Raw genomic sequence first — 22,102 nt, 5'->3', positions numbered from 1 at the left:
TTAGCTGGGAAGGTGGCTCAGTGGTAGAGCGCTTGCCTTGCATGCCTGAGGCCCTGGGTTTGATTCCTCAGCACCACATAAGCAAAAAGAAAAAAAGCCAGAAGTGGCGCTGTGGCTCAAGTGGTAGAGCGCTAGCCTTGAGCTGAAGAGCTGAGGGACAGTGCCCAGGCCCAAAGGTCAGGCCCCATGACTGGACCCCCCCCTAAAAAAAAAAAGAAAAAATACATAATTATATTCTAAGACTACTTTCAACCTCAGTGTTTAAAGTAGGTAAAATGTGATCAGCACTAGCAAAAGTCAGTTCAGAAACATCCCAGAATAACAGATAGTTATTTAAACTCTAAATGAGTTAGTTTTTAAACTCTAAAGGGGAAAAGATAAATTGATTAATGAATAGCATTCCATGTAACTAGGAAGTAAAACTTGGATGGTACACATATACACACAAAAATTTAAGATGAAACAGGTGATATTTAAAATGATGACAAGAAAAATTCTGCAAGGAAATAGGAAACTTAAAATGACCTCTGTAGCCATGGTTGGTAAGGGAAGCAGCAGAAGTACAGATGAATCTTTTGTGGATGTGGTATGGATGTACGCACACCAGTCCTGGGGCTTGAACTTAGGGTCTGGGCTCTCTTCTTGAGTTTCTTTTTTTTTTTTTTTTTTTTTGTCGGTCGTGGGGCTTGAACTCTGGGCCTAGGTGCTGTCCCTCAGCTCTTCAGCTCAAGGCGAGCGCTCTACCACTTGAGCTACAGCGCCACTTCCAGTTTTCTGGTGGTTTATTGGAGATAGGAATCTCACGGTCTCTCCTGCCCGGGCTGGCTTTGAACCGCGATCCTCAGATCTCAGCCTCCTGAGTAGCTAGGATTACAGGCATGAGCCACCAGCACCTAGCACTTGAGTTTCTTTTAATCAAGGCTGGTGCTCTGACAGTTGAGCCACAGCTTCACTTGAGGCTTTTTCGGTAGTTTTATGGAGATAAGAATCTTGTGGCCTTTCTGCCTGGGCTGACTTTGAACTGTAGTCCTCAGATCTCAGCCTCCAAATAGGTAGGATTGTAAGTGTGAACTATCAGCGCCAGATTCAGACAGGGATCTTTGATGACAAAGAAACTTCGGTGTGAGTGAAGATGTCATAAACTAAGGCAAGGCTGCTCTTAGGATTGTCATCAACAAATGTGGTGAAAAATGCTTTGACTTCACTATTCAAATAACTTAAAGAACAATGCAGTGATGCCTTTTCCTTAACAAAGAATCATGTAGCCAGTAGCAACATGTAAGGTTATTCCTTTAGAAGAACTATCACACGTTATCCCTGGCCTGACATACATGAAGTGTAAACCGGCTGTTCTGCCACAGCAGGGTACTCCACACGCAAGTATGTTGGGCCTTCACTTTTCACAGAGGACCCTGTTTGTGTTCGTTCCTGGCAGTGCTTGTTTGCTTACAGAAAGAACAGAGTGGGAGAGTGTGATGTAGTAGCCACAACCCCTGAATATCTAAAGATAATTTGCATTTATGTCCTGTAGTTGTGTTTTCATTTTTGTTTTGGGTTTTAAGATGGTATCCCCCCGTGGAGGCCAGGCTGGCCTGAAACTTACGCTCCTCCTGCCTCAGCCTTCTGAGTATGGTATTTTAGGCATGTGCCACTGTGCCCAGCAAGATTTGAAACAAGATAAATGAGCATAGATCATACCTGAGAAAATTGACCCAAAATAACCAACAGGATATACATTAGTAAAAAAAAAAAATCACTGGATTTTAAAGATGGGAAAATCTTGTGGGAACTTCAGCAACAAAGAAGAAAATCACTTATAAAGAAAAGGAAATGAGAATCTATCGTCAGACTTTTCAGCAGCAATGGTGTATGCCAGAAAGAAAAAAAGATACTCAAAAGATTGAAAGAAAATGTCAGCCAAGGATTTTTATATCCAGCCAAACTGACTTCCACATATGCAAACTTAACAACTTGAAAGACTGTAGAGACCTGTGCTCCTCTCCCTAGATCTGCTGAGAGATGAGAAAACCACCGACTGCTGGTGATAAATGGGCCCTGTCTTGTAGACTTAAGTCCAAGTGAGAGGCATGAGCTGTCTCACTGTGGACTCACACCTGAGCCCTGTCAGAAGAGCATGGGAAATACTGTTTTCATGCAACTTGTCATTACCGGGGCCGATGGGAATCCGTGGAGTATTTGTATTTAAATGTACACAAGGGTATGTGCTCACACAAGTGTACAGCCACTAGACTAAGGTCTGGCCGTCATAAGCAGGTAGAGGTGATCTTCCCAGCCACTCCTACAGAAAGAAGTCAGAGGCTGTTAAGAAATGGCTGCTGCTATATCCAGCCTGGGAAACCCCTGGAACATCTGGGCATCCTTGAGTCAGATAGCAAGATACCTGACGGCACTTCATATCAGAAGCATTTAGGCCAGCTGTGAAGAGTCGGAAGATGTGCAGGGTGGAGCATCAGTGTGAATGGGAGTGGCGTGAATGGACCCCACCAGATAGGTCTAGCACTGTGGTTCATAGCAGTATTTGCACACAGTAGTACTTGGTGGTCTCGGGAGTATAATAGAAAGTCATTATTTTGAAAAATAATAAGAGGAACAATATGAACACAGATATGAATAAGGCTGGTTCACTTATAGTTACTGCCTCTAAGGAATCGACAGGTGGGTGTGAGTCAGAATGGCTGCTAACATCACAGAAAAGACAGGCATTAATAGTCTTATTATTTTATGGTGCTAACGATCAAACCCAGAGCTCATCCTACCACTAATCTGTCCCTGTCTCCTTGTTACTGCTTCTTGATGGAAGACCTTTCCACCTCCTGGGAAGGCATCTGGCCAAGTAACACATCTGATTAGACTGAATCCCTCTGTCTAGTTTCCAATAGAAGATGTTCAGAATAATACATTAAACATGTGGGTACAGCCAGGAAATTCCAGTCCACCAGAAGCTACAGTTCACACAGTCTGGTTTTCTTCAACAAATACAAAAATACAAAAGAGTCAAAGGGATGGAAGTGTGGCTCAAATGGTAGAACACCTGCCTAGCAAGCTTGAGAGTCTTAAGAATTCAAATAACTGCAATACCAAAAGGTAAATAGAGATGTTGTGTCAGACTAGAATATTTAGGGATGCACATTTGGCAGTTACCTCTAGAGCACAGCCAGGAAGCGATAAGCTGCAGTGCAGAATGTTTCAGGAGAGGGGCCTATGGAGGGCTTACGGAGCGTGCGGAGTTCTGCCTGGCTTGGTGATATAGGAGTATTTGTGAAGCTGCTTGATTGTTCCATGTGTTTCCTGAGGTGCATTTTGCAACTCCCGGGTTAAAGAGCAGGCAGAGCAGGCACCTCTGCTGATGGCACTGCATCCCTGAAGATGGGTGAAAGGAAGCTTGTCCCTGACTCCCACTTTCTATGATCCCTGGGCATTGGAGTGATCTGGTGAGGAGCTTCAGGCAGCATCTGCTCTCCATCAGACACAGCTGTAGACAATGGGGAGATGGCAGCAAACACCCCTCAGCACCCTGCCTTCTTGGAGCTTGCAATGCAGTGGGAGAGACAGTGCTGAAAAGCAAGTTATTTATTACATTAGAAAAGGAAAACTGCTATGCGGCAGTGCTAGGCAGGGAACAGGGTGAAGGCACTATATGAGAAAGAGGTGAGCAAGGCTGCAGCCAGCCAGAGGCATAGTCTGGGCAGATGAACACAGCCCGCCGCTGAAGGAGCAACTGAACTAGGACCATCAGGAGCTGCAGTGAGCAGGGATGTCTGGAATTGATGGAGTGGTGAGGTAGAGCAGTACTGGAGAATCTGGTCTGGCCTCTGGTGAGCTGCTGAGCACCATGGAGCAGAAGCACAGTGCCTGCCATATTGCAGCTACTCTGGAAAAGGGCTGGGTTGGGTTCGAGGAGTGGTCCATGGTGGCTGTGGGCCATAGTGGGATGTGCAGTAGCAGTTGGCTGTGTGGGGCTTAGTTCTGGGGAAAACTCTTAGTCAGATAAATGGTCAGAATGGGAAATATTTGACCTCCCAAAGTTGAAAGAAGCCGCCATGGCCACAGGCATAGAAGGGGAACGTGGTGTGAGCTGTGGTAGCCCAGGAAACCAGCTGCAGCATCCCAGATGCTCAGCTCTTCCAGGCTGTATTGCATTCTCTCTGCCAGACCTGTGGAAAGTAGACCTGAAGCTGACCAGAACTGGTCCACAGCCTTTAACACAGCCAGTCACCACCCCCTGTGGGTGCAAGTCCTAAACGGAACTGGCTATTTCCATGCCACTAAGGATTACAGGAATGTGAAGCAATTCTGGTTGTCCTGTTAAGATCTTGATATGATAGTATGAAGTCAAAACTAGGCAATTGAAATTCTTACTGACTTGTTTGTTGTTTCGCAGAAAAGCTTTGACCTGGAAATACTATGCCAAAAAAATTCTTTACTACCTACGGCAACAGAAAATTTTAAATAATCTCAAGGCTTTTCTTCAGCAACCTGATGACTATGAATCCTATCTTGAAGGTAGGTCTCTGGGTGCTGGTGGACGAGGGTGTGGGAGCTGCCTGGGGCAGTGTGGAGGAGGATAGGGGTTGAATTTGTGGTCTGACCAGTGAATGAGGCTGCACTGCAGAGGAGAGCTAAGGGTCTTTTTGATGTGTTTCAAAGTCAGCTAAAGAGACTGTGTTTTCTAATGACGCGTCATTGATTATGAGCGACATGTTGCCTAATGAGGTGAGTTCCTTCTTCTAAGCTTGGAAACATGGTTTCCAGATCAGCGATGGATGGGTCCCTGTGTCTGTAAGCTAGAGCACGTGTCAGCCTCTGGTCAGAGGTTAATGGGGACAGGCTGTTCTGTGCTCCAAGAGCAGGAAGGAGCTGGGTGGGCAGGCATGCGGAGGAGCCACTCCATGTTCCTGCAAGGTTGAGCAGGAACACATTGTGACTTGAGTTTTCCAACAGCCTTGATTCCTGGAATATTATACAAGTTGTGGTTATGAAGTCCACGCTCACTTTCCCCCCTGCTCTCAGTGAGTCACCCTGTTTGTGGAGTTTTCCTTTTCTGCCATTTTCAGTTGTGTCTCCAGCCTGTTGTGCTCCCATGTGGGCTGTCACCACTCTCCCCGGCAGCTTTCTAAGGAACCTGGCTCTTCTGCCTGCCAGTCAGCCAGCATGCCCCAGCAGCCCAAAGCAAACCCTGTGTGGCTGTAGTCTACTTTTCAGCACCCCTTACAATCAGTCGTCCCCCTAATGCCACACTTCCCCCACTACCTCTGCAGTGCCCTGCTGCTTCTCCAGCCAAGGGCCCTGCAGAGACCCTGGGCTCCTCGCTGGCGTTGCCCTGCCTCCTTGCCACTGCAGCTCAGCTCTCACCGGCCTCGGCTACTGATGTCAGCTGGCTCCATCCTTTCTGTTTCAGCTGTGTACATTGTGCTTTTGACCTTTGAGACAGGGTCTAGGCTAGCCTTGAACTCTTCAGTCCTACCTCTGTCTCCCAAATGCTGTGATGACAGATAATGTTCTAGTATGTCTAGCCCCTTATATTGAGTTTTTTGTTTCTTTGTTTTTTCCTATTGGTCCTGAGGCTTGAACGCTGCCTGGGAGCTATCACTGAACTTTTTTGCTCAAGGCCAGCGCTCTACCATTTGAGACACGGGTTTCTGAGTGATTAATTTCTTGTGTTCTAGATCCTTAAGATCTCTGTGCACCCCACAATGCCTATTTTAGGTTATGGTTGATTGTAGAAAAGTCTAGTATCATCCAAAAGAAAATGAGAAATCTTGTCATAATCAACTAACGTGAAGTATCCTCATCACCTTGGGTTTTCCACACACGCGCTGGGGTTGAGATCCTGTTGGAATTGCTCATGCCGGCCAGCACTGTAGGCCCTGGAAGCTGTGGGATTGCCAGTGATTGAAGGAGGGTTTTGACCCAGAGTGAATGACTAGAGTAAGTGCAGGTGCTCCGGGAAAAGCCTGGGAACCACAGCATTAGGAGGGGAGGGACTGCAGAGCAGTGCAGCCATGCAGGAACACCTGAACTCGGGCAGCAGACAGGGCAAGGGGGGAAGGTGGAGTTGTCTCCAAGTCTGGAAATGAAGTATGCAAAGGGCCTGTCTATCACTGAACAGTTTCATATCCTATGTCTTGTACTGTTAAGTTTTCCAGTTGCTGGATTGGGGACCTATAGGGGAGTTAGAAGGAGAGTCTCTTTTTCTGTTTGAAGGAAAATAAGGAGCTGCCATAGCTCATATGACCCCTTGGGAGAAGCTCAGTCTGTTTATTCATTTTTTAGTGTGTATGATGTGCAAGGCCTGAGACCAACAAGGAAGGCTGTCTGGTGGGATGGTGTGGAAAGCCTGACTTAGGGTGTTAGGTGGGTAGGAGAGCTGATTCTGTGGTTCTTGTTTATCTCAGGTGCCGTCTACATTGACCAGTACTGCAACCCCCTTTCCGACATCAGCCTCAGAGATATCCAGGCCCAGATCGACAGCATTGTGGAGCTTGTCTGCAAAACCCTGCGGGGTGTCAACAGCCGCCACCCTAGCCTGGCCTTCAAGGCAGGTGTGGAATTGCTTTGGACCTAGCTGTGCTTGCAGGGGAAACCTTAGAACAATTGATGAACTTGATGGTTTCAGCCATATGGCCCTACCATGTAACTCATGCCTGTGATCCTAACTACTCAAGAAGTTGAGATGTGAGGATTCTGATTCAAGACCAGTCAGGGCCTTTTGTCCAAGAGACTCCATCTCTAGTTAAGCAGCAAAAAGCAGGGCTCAGAGCTGGGATGTAGCTCAGTGGCAAAGCGCTTAAAGTGCAACATGCTGGGTTTGATCCCCAGTGCCAAAAAGACAAAATATATATATATATATATATATATAGTTTAAAAAAAAAAGCAGAGCTCAAGTGGTTGAGCACCACCAGCGTGAGCAAAACTAGACAGAAAAGTGATAAATGACAGTAGTCACATAAAGACTTCCACCCATCTTCTCCCTAGATTGGTTGCCTGCTGGGGGTGGTGGGGGCAGGATCATGATCTTGTTTGTGCTGTGTCCCAGGGTAGATCTCTGTGTTGCAGGTGAGTCCCCCATGATAATGGAGATAGAGCTCCAGAGCCAGGTGCTGGATGCCATGAACTATGTCCTTTATGACCAGCTGAAGTTCAAGGGGAACCGAATGGACTACTATAATGCCCTCAACTTATATATGCATCAGGCAAGTGTGGCCATAGCTTTAAGACACACATGAGTGTCTGTGGGTTCTGCTGCTTCCATTTGTTCCACCAACCCTGAATCAAAAATACATGGGAGCCAGGCACCAGTGCTCACACCTGTCATCCTAGCTACTCAGGAGGCTGAGATCTGAGGGTCATGGTTCAAAGCCATCCCGGGCAGGAAAGTCCATGAGACTTATTTCCAATAAACAACTCAGAAAGCCGGAAGTGGCACTGTGGCTCAAGTGGTAGAGCGCTAGCCTTGACCTGATGAGCTGAGGGACAGTGCCCAGGCCCAGAGTTCAGGCCCCACGACTGACCAGAAAGAAAATTAACAATAACTGACTGTAGTGACTACAGCATTTTCCCTTGCCACCTGAGTAATACAGACACTTGTGAAGTGTGTAGGTAACACAACTGTAGTCCAGGGATGACGTGACTAGGGGAGGACAGTGGAGCTTATGTGCAAATGCTGTGCTATTTTATATAGGGTACTTAGTGTCCATAGGGTCCCTGGAACCAGGTCTCCCATGGATACCAAGGGATGGGGGTGAGGGGTGTACACGCGCACATACTTCTAGCTCATCTATGATAAATTGCATTTCTTGCTGACAAGAGCTGTCTTCTCCACTCTGAATGTCTAGTAAATCACCTTTTCCTCTGCCACATGGAATTACAAGGTTTACTCTCCCTGACAAGGACTGTCCTTTATGCAAACCCTTGAGCTGAGTGTTACTAGAAGCAGACTCTGTATCCCTCGCTCCATGGTCAGTGCTCCTGTGACCGCGGAGCCGCAGATGTGCTCAGGGTTCCTGCAGCTGCCCTCCAGGGCTGGCCAAAATGAAGCCACTTGGGGTTGATGTCCCTTCAATGTTGGTTTGGATTTGTTCCTTGCCTCTCTCCATTTTCATATCTATTGTTCTTTCTGCTATTTTATTTTATTTTGTTTCTTCATTGACGTCTGAAGTTCATCTTTTATGTCAAAACAGTGTTCTTTTGGTTGTTTTTTCCAAATACTTAAAAATATAAAAACGTGCTGGCATGATGGTATACATCTTCCGGGGGGGGGGGGGGGTAGTGGGCAGAGGTTGAGGCAGAAGTCTCAGACAAGCCTGGGCTAGATAGTAAGACCCTGTCTCACATATAACAAAAAGGAAAAACTCGTCTTGCTCTGGCTATACCAAAATATCTGGTAGACTGTGTGGGTAATATCTTTCTGATTCCCGATCTAAGTAAATAAATTATTCTGCTGAAGCTGCAAAAGCTAGCATTATAGGCTGAGGATGTAACTCAGTGGTAAAGCACTTGCCTAACCACATGCAAAGCCCTAGTTGCATCCCCAGTACTGCCAGAAAACAAATGTCACATTGTATCCCATAAATACAGTTTACTCTGAGCCAGTTAAAAATAAAGTCGGGTGCTGGTGGTGCATGCACGTAATCCTAGCTACTGTGGAGGCTGAGATCTGAGGATCGTGGTTCAAAGCCAGCCCGGGCAGAAAAGTCCCTGTAGAACTCTATCTCCAATTAAACACACACAAAATAGAAGTGGAACTGTGCTCAAGTGGTTATAGAGTGCTAACCTTGACCAAAAAGTGCCCAGGCCCCAAGTTCAAGCTCCACAACCAACAAAAAATAAGATTAAATTGCCTAGTGCTCAAGCTTGTAATCCTAGCTACTCAGAAGGCTGAGATCTAGAGGGTGGCAGTTTAAAGCCAACCCCTGGCAGAAAAGTCCAGGAGACTCTTTATCTCCAAAATGAACGACAAAAGACTATGCTGGAGGTATGACTCAAGTAGTCAAGTGCCAGCTAGCAAGTAAGTAGAGCAATGAGAGGCCCTGAGTTCAAATCCCTGCAGTACTGACTGTATGAGAAGGATGATTCCTCCTGTGACTTCTCTGTATCTTCTCGTTTAGGTTTTGATTCGCAGAACAGGCATTCCAATCAGCATGTCTCTGCTTTATCTGACGATCGCACGGCAGCTGGGAGTCCCATTGGAGCCTGTCAACTTCCCAAGCCACTTCCTACTCCGGTGGTGCCAAGGCGCGGAAGGGTGAGCCACCTCTGCCATTTCAGAGCTGGTGCTAAGAGGAAGCTTGCTTTCCTTCCAGCATCAAATCAGCTGAAACCAAACAGGCTAAAACCAGAACCAGGGTGCTGATGGTGTTTTATGTATTGATATTCCGGTTGTGACATTTTATCATAAACAAGTGCTTCCAGCAGAGGAGGTTACATAAAGGCAGTTTCTTACGTGAATCTGTAAACATCACAAGACGTTTAGTTAAGAGAATATGACTGCGACTTCAAGGTCTGGCTCTCAAGGTCCCTTTGCTCTAGAGTAGATCAGATCAAAGAGTTCCTAGACTCTTGCTTACTTTCTTCCATAAATTCTCCTTCCTCCCACACATACACATGAGTCTAAGAACAAATATGGGGGCAAAACTTTTCTGCAATGTTGGTGACCAACTGATGTGAATTATAAAGACTTGCATATGAGTTCTGTTTTCTTTTTTATCATCATCATCACCTTTATCATCTTTGCAGTGCTTGGCATGGAACCCAGAGCCTGTGCACGCTAGGCAAGTGCTCTACAACAGAGCTGAGACATCTCAGTTTGGTTTTATACAGGGTCTTGGTATGTAGGTCAGGCTGGCCTTGAGCTCATGTAGCCCAGGCTGATCTCAACTCTGGATTCTCTTGCTTCAGAGTCCTAACTGCTGTAATTACAGGTGGGCACAACAGCTGGCTGTTGTTTTCTTTTAAGCCTAATGTCTTACCTGGCTAAAGGTTCCTTTTTGGCTGTAGTCTAGCTTTTCAGAAAGAAATTGATTGATAGAAATAACTTCACATTAAATTTTCCACTTAGCAGAGAAAGATGAAAAGCTTGTATCCTCTCTCCTGTTCTTTGAAACTGCTGGCTCAAATACATTCATGCCCCATCGTGTGATAGAAAGCCCTGAAGACTGTGACCTCAGTCTCAGTGCCTTCCTGTGTAAAATGGGGCAGATGTTTTCGATGAACAGCTTGGGTGCTCACAAGAGGAGATTGCTTACTTTGCATCACTGCCTGGCAGAGTCTCACTGGTGCCTCTAAGCTTGCCTCCTCCCCTTCCTTCCCCACAGGGAATACCCAGCTAGTCTGAAAGTATTTACTTGCATGTAGATTTGTTGCTTCATTATGTGTGTGTGTTTCCTTAACAACTGTGTTTATACGTTCCCAAATTCATGTTCCTAAAAATGTACTAGGTGTTGAACATTCCCGCCCCCCGCCGCTTCTCCCTTACTTTAAATGAAAATAATTTTTTCAGCCTATTTCCTTTTCTCAACCCAGCCTATCTTCTTGCATATCTCTAAAATATTCTTAAATTTATATAGTACTATAGTGCTCCAGCCTGGGAGCTGTCCCTGAGGTTTTCTGCTCTTGAGCCACACCCACTTCTGACTTTTTGGCCATTAATTGGAGATTGGAGTCTCAAGGACTTTCCTGCCAGGGCTGGCTTCAAATCTCAATCCTCAGATCTCAGCCTCCTGAGAAGCTAGGATTACAGGCATGAGCCACTAGGGCCTGGCATTAATCACATTTTAAATATCATTGCCGTGTTTGATTTGTCCATTTTCTGTCCAGGAGATTTTGCTCATAAACTTGGCCAGTAAATTTTTTTGTGCTTTTCCTTATAAAGTTTCGGTCTGATGAAAAGAGTTAAGAGTTTCTTGTTTCTAGACCATTTATATAACTCTTAGATTTTTGCTAAAAGTAGACTGTAAACAGAACACAATTCAGAGAAGAAATCACCCAAGATTCTGCACATGCACAAACATACCGGTCCTGGAGCTTAAACTCATAGCCTGTGCACTCTTCCTGAGCTTTTCTGCTCAAGACTAGTACTCTGCCACTTGACAGAGCTCCACTTCTGGCTTTTTTGGTGGTTAATTGCATTTGGCTTTATGGACTTTTTTCCTGCCCAGGCTGACATTGAACTGTAATCCTCAGACTTCAGCCTCCTGAGCTAGAATTGCAGCTATGAGCCATCAGTAAATGGCCTTTATTTAGGATTCATTCTTTTTTATTTTTTATTTTTATTTTTGCCAGTCCTGGGGCCAGAGGTCTGGCCCTGAGTGCTGGCCACAGTGCCACTTCCAACTTTTTCTGAGCAGATGGAGACAAGAATCTACAGACTTTCCTGCCTAGGCTGGCTTAGAACTGTGATCCTCAAATCTCAGCCTCCTCAGTAGCTAGGATTGCAGGTGTGAGCCACCAGCACTCTGCTTGTTCAGGATTCTTAACAGCCATAGAGAAGCTGCTCTGGCTGGGATGTAGCTCAGTGGCAAAGCACTTCCCTAGCAAGTACAGCGTCCTGGGTTTGATTCCCACTACCCCCCCCTCCCCAAATACAGTTTTAAAAAAAGCTGTATTCGCAAGAGTCAGCTAACCCCTCCACAAGCTCCCACTCAGTATGCAGTAAAAACTCGTCATGGTACTCCACTCGGCTCTGAGCGTGAAGCATGAAGCATGGCTCCTGGGCCAGTGTCATCAAATCCAGCTAAGGCCATGATGGGAATGGAAAGCAGAGGACTGAGCTCTTCATGGTGGTGTGCTGTAACTCTTCTCAGATGCTGGTCCCACCACAGCCACTGCCAGAACTTTCTTTCTGTCACTGAGCTCTGATAAATGTCCATGGCATTTTGGGGATCTGTGTTGCTAACACACTGCAGCAGCTGGCGTATGTCAGAACTGTCTCTTAAGTCCGGGACACTGTGGTCTTGATGGCCTATGTTCATAAGGCGAGGTTTGAGCTGCTTACTCAGGACTTTGGGTTTGGGGGGTTTGGGTTTGGGTTTTGGTGTGGTTGGTTGGTTGGTCTTTAGACATGGTTTCATTCAGTGGCCTGAGCCAGCCTCAAACTTGGGATCCTCCTGCTGTCCATGTTCAGTTGGGGTGTGGGAATGTCCAAGACCGAATCCTTCCTGTTTCATCTGGTGTTGGCTCTTGGTTAGGACAACCCTGGACATCTTCGACTACATCTACATAGATGCCTTTGGGAAGGGCAAGCAGCTGACGGTGAAGGAGTGCGAGTACCTGATCGGCCAGCACGTGACTGCGGCGCTGTATGGCGTGGTGAACGTGAAGAAGGTGCTGCAGCGCATGGTGGGGAACCTGCTCAGCCTGGGCAAGCGGTAAGAGCGGGCCTGGGTGCCAGGGCTGTCTGTTGGTCTGGGAGAATTGGGGTTTTGGTAGCACTGGGATTTGAACTCGGGTGCTGTGCCTCCAGAGATGCTCCAGCAGCCTCAGTTCTTCATGAGTGTTCCTGTGACACCATAGAGCAGTCTGGGCACTGATGGTGTCACTGCCCCGGGAAGGGGCTGGTCCTGTAGCCTTGAGCTCACGCCATTTCCATGGCCTCAGTGCCTTTTCTCAGAGGCTTTTGCAACGGTCTTAGATGAGCTCTCGGTAAACATCTGCGTGTGTGCCTACCTCACCCAAATAGGATTCTGACAGCTAAAGAGGATCTGCTTGTGATTTGCATAAGATGAGGAGAAGCATAGTATTCTGGGGAAAGTTGTAGGTGTGTGTTACAGCAGTAGTTTTCTGCTTGGTATCCAGTTTTTTTTTTAATAGACTATTTTAGATTGCCAGCAAAAGTGCACAGAATGTAGAGTTCCCATATGTTCCTGTCCCTGTACACACATGACCTTCTCCAGTGTCATTGTCCCTCACCAGAGAAGACTTTTGTCATCAGAGCTGGTCCTCCGTTGACCTGCCAGCATTGCCCCAGGCCGTAGGCGGCGTTGGGGTTCACTCTGCATGCTGTAGAGCCCCACAGAGCAGTCACTCTGCCCTTCACTCCCCCCCACCCCTTTCTTACAGCAGTGTTAATGAATAGTGAGGATTTCACTGAACACAAGGTTTCTGTGTATTATACATTTTGTTAAGAGCATTATAACTCTCCACAGAAAAAGGGGGAAATGGCAGAGTCAGGAAAATATATTTGGAATTTGTTAGTTCCTTTCCAAAAAGGGGCTCCTGATTGCAAAGTGAACAGACAGGATGAGACAGATCTGCTCTTGTCCCTAGGGAGGGCATTGACCAGTCATACCAGCTGCTTCGGGACTCGCTGGACCTGTACCTAGCCATGTACCCTGACCAGGTGCAGCTGCTGCTCCTCCAGGCCAGACTCTACTTCCACCTGGGGATCTGGCCAGAGAAGGTAATTATTTTACTTTGATGCTTCTTCCTTGCCTTAGAAAGGAAAATTCTGATGGAAAGGTGGCCATCCCAAATTAAGTCTTCCGGTCGTGACACGTCAATGAAGTTCTTCTGTTCTAAGGAGGATTGGTTCTCCTGTAGAACTTGGTGTCTCCTCTGTGGCGGGACACACCCCACTCATCAAGGGATGCAGTCCTGCAGCGAGCAAGTAAAGTGACTCCGTAAAGCATCGGAGTCCAGCCGCCATGCTGTTCTTCTTGAGTGCTCCCTGTGGCCGAGGCACAAGCGCACATTGGCAAGCCATGGACCCGGACTCCTGGGCCCACTTGTGACCATGCCAGAGCTACCGTGCCACCCGCCCTGTCCTTGCTGCCCCCAGAAGTAGGTCTGTAACCGTGTTGTTTGTTAGCCAGCATGGAGAGGGATCAGCTCCAGTTCTCACTGGGGTGTTGCATGGACTCATCTCCAAATCACTAAAGAGGGATGTGCAGTCCATGCTTAGCCCTGCCCTCCTCCTGAGCATTGCAGTGGAGAGGACCCCTCCCACTTCCAAGACAGCCCCTTACTTGTTGGAAAAAGAGAGCCCCCCAGTTGGTGCTCCCTCTTAACTGTCCCTGACTACACCGTGGCTGCCCGCCCCTGCCATGCATGTCCCTGAATGTGGGGTCTGCTCAGCCCTCCAGGCGCTGACTGCCCAGAAAGTCCATGGCCTCCATTGCTCATTCTTGTCACTGGGCCCAGAAAATGCTCTGCCTTCCTTATCTGGCCTCCGCACTGCCAGCTGCCCCAGCTGGTAACCACCTTCCCTGTTCCCAGATCTCAGCTTCCTAGGTTTTTGCTCCATTCTTGCCCTCTATCCCCCTGCAAGGCTCTCTGCAGTGTGGGCTCTCCTGCCTGCGCTCTACACCCTTCCCCTTCCCCTTCCCCTTTCCAGGCAGGCCTCCCCTTTCCCCTCACTGCCATTCTCACCCAGGTATGCATGGCTGCTGGGCCCTGGCTCCCCAGGCCTCCTCCAGAGCCGACATGGGCTCAGCTGCCTGCTTGGCCCCTTTACTCTGCTCAAGTCTTCTCTGCTCAAGTTCCCTCTCTGACCTCAGCTCCCTTAACATCCCTGCCTGGGGCAGGCTCTTGAATACAGTGTGGCCGACAGGCCCTTGGGGTCCTCTGGACATGGAAAAGACCTTACAACTGACGGGCTTTGAATACGGGGACCTCTTGTTCCACTGGAGAAGGGGGTGTTGGGGAAAGGCCTGTGAGGGGTGGGAGGAGGTGTAAGGCGGGTATGCTGAGCTCATTCTGACCTAGGGTTAGCCATGGTGCGCATGCTTTCTACAGCCTCAGCGTCTGCTCTCTGAGGCCCAGCGGTGACCCCGCCATGGGTAGAGGAGAGCCATGCATGCATCCTAAGGAAATGAAGGCCCTCGAGTGCCAATCTAAAATAAGGCTGGGTTTCCATGACAATGGCTTCTGTTGCATAGGACTGGTCCTAACTGAAGGCTCAGTTGTACTAGGAAATAGGGTGGTGAGTCATCATTTGATAAGTGAGGAAAACAATTCACAGTTAAAAACAGCTAGTTTCACAGATCTGGTCCTGGACTGGAGGTTGCCTTTGCCACTGAGCAAGCCTGTGATTTCAGGCGCAGGAAGGTGGAAGGACAGACTTGCCAGAGAACTACACGTGTGTGTGCATGCACTCACGCATATGTGTGGTAACCTGGCTCGGCGCTCATTTTTCTGTAGAGGCACCGTGAGCAATTAGGGTGCTGGCCGTGGAGGCGGGCAGGCCTCCCATCCCTAGGCTTCTTCAGTGACCTTTGCCGTCCCCCCAGCACTGAGGCAGCTGTGTCTGCATGTCTTTGCAGCTCTTATCAGAGTAGCTTAGGATTTTCTCCAGGCATGGGGGGCCTGTGTGGCAGCCCCCCTTGCTGGCCTCTGTCAGATTACGTAGGTAGGTCTAGATCCCACACTGCGGAAAAGAAAAGGCCTGGCGAAAATATTATCTCCTAGTCTTTCTGTCTTGTCTTGAAGGTGCTTGACATCCTGCAGCACATCCAGACCCTGGACCCCGGGCAGCACGGGGCGGTGGGCTATCTGGTGCAGCATACACTCGAGCACATTGAGCGTAAAAAGGAGGAGGTAGGCGTGGAGGTTAAGCTGCGCTCCGATGAGAAGCACAGGGACGTCTGCTACTCCATTGGGCTCATTATGAAGCATAAGAGGTGAGTGCGCAGGACGCAGAGCCTCCGGCCAGCTGGCACGTCACGGCAGGAGGACCCAGCTCGGAATCACGGCTGGCCGTGTCCGGCCACTTGCTGCTGTGTGCCCAGCTCTGCGAGTCTGTCTCATGATCCTAGGCTCTGTGCACGTGAGCTGTCCTCCACACACACTGTCTGACGTGGTGCTCATTCCTGCCAGCAGACCTGGGGCCGAGGGCTGCTCTTCACACTGCACTACTGGCCAAGGCTTCTGTGCTGTGGTTCTCGCCTCTCTGTGGCGCTACACCGGTTCTCTGGTCTTTTCAGACATTTGGGCCATTCAGGTTTCTTGGTGGTTTCAAGTACTTGGAGATTTTCTGTTATTATTGCTCCTATTGATTAGCTGTTCTTACCCTGAACACGAGTCCCTGTGGGAGGAAAAGTCCAAAGTACCTCCTCTGCTGTGGCTCTGTGTGTCATCCTCTTAGTGTATTCTGGTGTTTGGTTTTTTTTGTCATTTTTTTTCCTTCAGTTTTATTATGGAAACTTATAAGCACTCTTATGAATAGAGCTGTGAGCATAATGAGCCAGGTGTGTCGTCATCAGCCAGCGTCAGCAGTTAGCACACAGGCCAGCCTTCACTGCCCACCTCTGGTTCTGGTCCTCCCTGCTCAGTTGGTGCCAGTACCGGCAGGCATGTCACTTTGCTTCTCGAAATGATAAGGGGCACGCACTCGTGTTCTCGTGTTCTCCCCCCCCCTTTCCTCCTAGTTTATTCATCATTCTGTTAGCACATCTAACAAATCATCATTCTTTGGCTTCATCCACTCTCCAGCCAGAGCTCATCCTTCTGGCTATCCTGCATGTGTGCTAGTTGATTGTCATCAGGCTGCTTAGTCTTCATGCATTGTTGGTCCTGTCGCTGTCTAAGGTTCTACACCGGCATCCAGGCTGTTGGCTGGATTGGTTTGGATATGACGGATCTGGCCAATGTCCTGATACCTTTTTACTTAGACAATCGGCTGGCCTGTCATTCTTTGCTGAGAACTTTGTTGATGATAGGAGTTGTTTAGTGAAGAGGGCAGGGGTGTCCTGAGCAGTGGGTCAACCCAGAACAGACAGGTGAATGTGGAAGATGTAGTCTGGAGAAGCCACACCATTTTCCCAGCAGATTCCCACAGTTGCTCTGATGGGCCAGGGAACTGACATGTGGTGTCTTCTGCCCACTAGGTACGGCTACAACTGTGTGATCTACGGCTGGGACCCCACCTGCATGATGGGGCATGAGTGGATCCGGAACATGAATGTGCACAGCCTGCCGCACGGCCACCACCAGCCCTTCTATAATGTGCTGGTAGAGGATGGTTCTTGTAGATACGCAGCCCAAGGTAAGGAGCTCCGCTGACCCTCCCTGACCCCTGGGCCTGTTTTCAGCACTCAGCATCTGAGTGTGCAGAGGTGGTGGTTGGGCATAGCTAACCTCAGGACTAAACTTGAGCGGGCATGCACTGGGGCAGCCACACACAGCAAGGACCCTATACCAAGATTGCTGTCATGCTGTGATCTGATTGGTCACTGCCTGTGCCAGTCAAATTTCGCACAGTTCTACCTCCTACACATGTGCCCTCTGGGCCCCTGTGACTTTGCCTGTGCCTTCCCACTGGTGCCCTCATGTGGTCACATTTGGGAACTGCAATCCACAGTGCTGACCTGAGTGCTAGTGTGATCTTTGTAGGTATTTAGTATGGCAAACTGAAGCAGGCAGGGTAGAGGCCAGAAGGCTTTCAGAGAATCAGCCTTTTTTATTTAGGCCCTTGTTGAATTTCACTTGTATTGAATTAACTGTGACAACATTAAGTCATTTGCTGGTTGTGGTGATGGTACTAGGAATCAAATCCAGGGCCATGTGAGCGCTCTCAGGCAGAGCAGCTTCACTCCACTATTGTCTGTCCTAACCATCAGCAGCTGCCCCTCAGGGAGACACACCACACAGTGAGACGAGTAGGAAGAGTGCAGAATGAGAGAGGCTTCGTGTCTCCAGGGACTTCAGACTAAGAGCACTGTCCAACAGTTGAAAGCGCAGCCAGGCGCTGGTGGCTCAGTCTGTAACCCTAGCTACTCAGGAGGCTTAGATTTGAGGAATGTGGTTTGAAGCCAGCCGAGGCAGTAAAGTCTATAAGAGTCTTATCTCTAATTAACCACCTAAACACCAGAAATGGAGCTTTGGCTCAAAGTGGTAGAGTGCTAACCTTGAGCAAAAAAAGGAAAAAGAAAAGGCTCAAGGCCCTGAGTTCAAGCCCCACAATCAACCCCCGCAGTAAGGCAGTAAGTCTGCCTTTTCTTGGACTTACTACACCTGATTTTGGCAAATGTAGTCACATATAAAATCAAGATATTCCAAAATCAAAAATTTTTAATTCCCACACATGAATTGCCCAGGTCAGCGGCTGCGGAGGCCGCTGGGGCCCTTCGTACCGCTAGTTGTATTTCATCCAGTATGGGATTTGCTCAGTGATTCTCTGCCTTGAATTTTGTGAAGAATCTGCCTCCCAAAAAGCACATGCTGGGCTGAGCCCTGGCTCGTGCCTGTGATTCTAGCTCCTCAGCGGGCTGGGGCCAGAGAATCACAGCTCGGGACTGCAAAAGTGGAGGTGCGACAGCGTTACCATTTGTTTCAGGTGTGGGCTTTTTTATGTTCTTCAGTGCTGAATCACATGACCATTCCCTGCATTGCCACAAGCGCAGCCACACTTAACAAATCCCGGTGACTTCGGGTTTCTAGTGTGTCTTCTGAGCTTCTGTTGCCCTCAGGAGGAGCTCGGGGAGCCATTTGAAGGTCAGGGCCGCCGGCACTGGTGCTTAAGCCGGTCAAGGGTTTAGTAGCAGCTCCTCCCCATGACCAAGGGGACATTTGTCGTGGCTGCCTGGTTGTCTTGGAGATGGTCTCAGCACGCTGCCTTGTTTTGTTGTGTGGTCTGTAAACTGGAAGTTAGACCCGCCACTCGATCACATCAGTGAATGTTCTGCTGTGATGTGTTTTGGGTTGCATCTGTGCAGAGTCGCAGCCGCCGTTTGGGGTGTGCCTCCCCCTGGGGACAGTCCCCCGGCGTCCTGTGAAGGCTCATCCCAGCACCCAGCATCCCTCCCGGGGGCGTTGTTGCTCAAGGCGGCCACATGGCACTGTTCTGCTCTGCTCTGCTCTGCGAACTAGAGTCAGCCGCTGCCGCCCCGCCCCGCCCCACCAGAGTCCTGGGTTTCAGCTCAGTGTTGTGATGTCCTTTGAGACGATCTTGGCTCTTGTCAGCCCATATTTAGCCAGTGGCAGATGTTCAGAAACTGAATTTTGAAACCCTAGGTATGGGTGGTCCATTTCTGGATTTATCCCATTGCCCTGAGTAAAACCCATTCGTAATGCAACACACACACACGCACGCACGCACGCGCACACACACGCATCTCTGGCACTTTCCCTGGGCGCTGTGTCAGGCTCCACCCACCCGATCTTGTGTTTCAGGCAGTAGGGGGCGTGCGTCGGTATGTGTTTGGCCACTAAGGGCCAGGCTGTGCTGTGGGGTGCACAGAGAGCGGGCAGGGGCAAACCTGGGAACACGTCCTATGGGGCTCTGCCTGGCCCAGCTCATTTCCGAGCAGGTGGTAAAGACTTGCTGGGCGTAGCTGGGGCGGGACACCCGGGCTGTGGCCAGGGAGGAGCCACACAGCACTCAGATGCCGCGGCGCCTGTGGAGGGGCCGCACTGTGCGTTCCCCCGCCCCATCGGAACGTGCGGTTTTCTCTCGTTGGCGGAGGTGGGCAGCGCAGCCGCCGTGGGTGTGCTGCGTGCGGGGTGGGGTGCGCCTCCTCCCACTACCTCCTGGAGGCGTCCGGTCACCTGGGGACCCTGCCGCTAGAAGCAGGGCTGCGTGGCAGGGCACAGGAGCGGGTGTGGCTCCCAGGGGCTGCCGGCGCAGAGGGATGGGTGTGTCCCCAGTTGATGAGTCCCAGGAAGATGCCCCCCATGGCCACCCCCACCTTTTCCTCTAGTCTCCCCAATACCCTAAGCCTCTTCAGTCTTTTCTCAAAAGGAGTGACCAGAGGGTCTCTGGGGAAAGCTGCTGCGATAGAAACTGTGCTCTCGGGGCTGTGTGCCCCTTTGCCGATAGAAACTGCTCATAGGGCTGTGTGTGCCCCTTTGCCTATAGAAAACCTGGAGTACAATGTGGAGCCCCTGGAGATCTCACACCCTGACGTGGGGCGCTACTTCTCGGAGTTCACCGGCACACACTACATCCCCAACGCAGAGCTGGAGCTCCGCTACCCGGAAGACCTGGAGTTTGTGTACGAGACGGTGCAGAACATTTACAGTGCCAAGAAGGAGAGCATCGACGGCTAGTCCCAGCAGGCACTGCGCCTCGGCGCCCCCCAGGAGCCCCGATGGCCCCTCTGGACTCGGCCGCCGGAAGCCACTTGAGTAGCAGCGCCGCTGCGTGGCTCCGCGCGCCCCCCCGCACAGGGACGAGGTCGTGCTCCGCTACACTAGTGAACGGACTGGAAGGCACTGTTGAGTGGCATGGCTTGTCTGCTCGTCCTGTGACCGTGTGTGACCTCACAGCCCGCCCCCTCCACCCCGCCCTCCTCCCTCTGTCTGTCTGCATTTGTCTCCCTGCGGGCCACCGGATAGATGGGTTTGCGCAGTGGGGTGATTCCCTCCTCCTCCGGGGTGCAGTCCTGGTGGGGATCAAAGGCCTCTTCACCCTGCATTTGGCCGCACGCGCCTCGCTCTGCGTGTGGTGGAGGAGGCCCTGGCAAGCCAGTGGCAGTTAGAATACTAGAAGTTACCTTCTGCTAATACACGAAACACAGACTGCAAGTGTTCATCTTTCGTTTTTTTAATTTAAATCGGGAAATGGCAGTTTTCCCTTCTATATTCCTTGGATTTATACACATTGCTATAAATCATGAGTTTTCTATTTTATTACATAATATTATTTGAGAAAATGCATAATAGCAGCCTTTATGAGTGGAGTTTTCCACATTCATCTATTCCTTCCTTCAAAATGACTGCTTGTTTCTAGAAATCTCCAGAATCACAAGTGGGTCATGGTTCCATGGTGGCTGGGTCCCTTCTCGTAGCGAGCCCAGTGCGTCCAGTGTTTAGTACCTGTGCTTTGGGTCTCCAAAGGTCCGCAGTGGGGCTTGCTTTTCAAGTCAGGAACTAATGATGCTTAGTTTTGAAAAGAGCACCCCATGCTCCACATTCCTCCCATCCCCTCCTAGTCTTTCCCTGAACGCAGGGTAGAGAGGAGGAAGTCGGTGTCTTTCATTTGAAGAGGTGGGCTCGTGAGAACGAGGCCTGCTTGTCATGTCCCGCAAGGGGAAGCCGGAGGCCCACCCGGCGCGCTGTGCTTCTGCGCTCCGCCGGAAGCGAGCTGGGTCCGCAGGAGCCGCCGCTGGCCGTGGCGCAGCTGCTCTGGAGAGCGGGACGCAGGGGCTGCACCTCTGCACACCCCTTGCCATTTGCATGCAGTGTTCCCTGTGCTCGCCAGATGTGGGGGTCCACCTCAGACACGAGGGGCCGGTGCAGAAGTTAGCATCGCTAGAGGGAGGCAGCCGTCCCAGCCCCACAGGTGAACCTGCTTCTGGAAACCCTTCCGCTCACCAGCCTGGCCTGCCGGGCGGCGGGGCGCCCGTGCCCAGAACCGAGCGGAGCATGCTGAGCTAGAGCCGCCGCCTGTCCGCCGCCAGTTCCTTGCTCCTTACCTGCCGCAGACCAGGAGACACGTCTGGCCGCCACTGACCGCTGTACATAATGTACCTAGACTTTTTAATGTGTTTCTTCATCAGCGCCTCGTTTGGCTCCTGGAAGCCACTCACCTGTGTAAGTTGGTATTTGGGCACTTTATATTTTTCTAAAAATGTGTTTTGGATCCTGTACTCTAATAAATCATAAGTTTCTTTTTAAAGATTTTTCCAAAAGTTTTCTCCATTTTCAAAAAGCCCTGTTAGAAAAGTAGAACTTTCTCAATGTTAAGGTATTAACTATTTGGATATAGTATCTTCTTTCTCTTCAAATGGATGCCAAGATTTTTTTTTTGTACAATGATTAATAAATGGAACTTACCCAGAGAAACCCCACCAACAGCCTGCCCCGTTTCATCTTGGAACTAAGTCTGGCCCGGTGACACAAAGGTGGCGTCGCGTCTCCTTGTGGGGTATGCGGAGTCCTCGGAGCATGCTCACGCTGCTGAGCTTCCGGTTCTTCTGGGCATGCTCAGGCTGCTGAGCTTCCGGTTCCTCTGGAGCAGAGGCTCCACGCTCTGACCTGCCAGGTGTGAAAATGAGGCGGAGCCAAGGGCAGTGGGCACGGCTTATACCTGCCCAGCCACAGACGGACAGACGCGGGCAGGCCCAATCCTACATCCATGGCCCAAGCCTGTACCATCCTATCATAGCACCTACGCCCAGCTGCCCTGGCCTGGGGACCCCTGGCCTCT

The 22,102-nt window shown here is 49.8% G+C and overlaps 1 protein-coding gene across 3 annotated transcripts in view; it reads left to right on the top strand.

The window, feature by feature from the left end:
• Positions 1-21,743, top strand: part of LOC138822174 (F-box only protein 21) — a 28,479-nt gene extending 6,736 nt beyond the window's left edge. For 2 of the 3 annotated variants that reach the window (XM_070014730.1, XM_070014733.1), the window contains exons 4-12: positions 4,403-4,524; positions 6,417-6,563; positions 7,078-7,214; positions 9,129-9,265; positions 12,207-12,386; positions 13,285-13,417; positions 15,424-15,635; positions 16,842-16,999; positions 19,811-21,743. In XM_070014730.1, the coding sequence (XP_069870831.1) occupies positions 4,403-4,524; positions 6,417-6,563; positions 7,078-7,214; positions 9,129-9,265; positions 12,207-12,386; positions 13,285-13,417; positions 15,424-15,635; positions 16,842-16,999; positions 19,811-20,001 (1,417 nt within the window). In that variant the 3' untranslated portion in view covers positions 20,002-21,743. The remainder of the gene's footprint in view (positions 1-4,402; positions 4,525-6,416; positions 6,564-7,077; positions 7,215-9,128; positions 9,266-12,206; positions 12,387-13,284; positions 13,418-15,423; positions 15,636-16,841; positions 17,000-19,810) is intronic. The other variant, XM_070014732.1, reaches the window with a different exon arrangement.
• The last annotated feature ends 359 nt before the right edge of the window (positions 21,744-22,102 follow it).

This window comes from Dipodomys merriami, unplaced genomic scaffold (assembly GCF_024711535.1).
Source record: "Dipodomys merriami isolate MVZ:Mamm:240054 unplaced genomic scaffold, mDipMer1.0.p SCAF_995, whole genome shotgun sequence".
Taxonomy (NCBI): domain Eukaryota; kingdom Metazoa; phylum Chordata; class Mammalia; order Rodentia; family Heteromyidae; genus Dipodomys; species Dipodomys merriami.
Note: the sequence above shows the minus strand (reverse complement) of the source record. Positions and strands in the feature narration are given on the sequence as shown.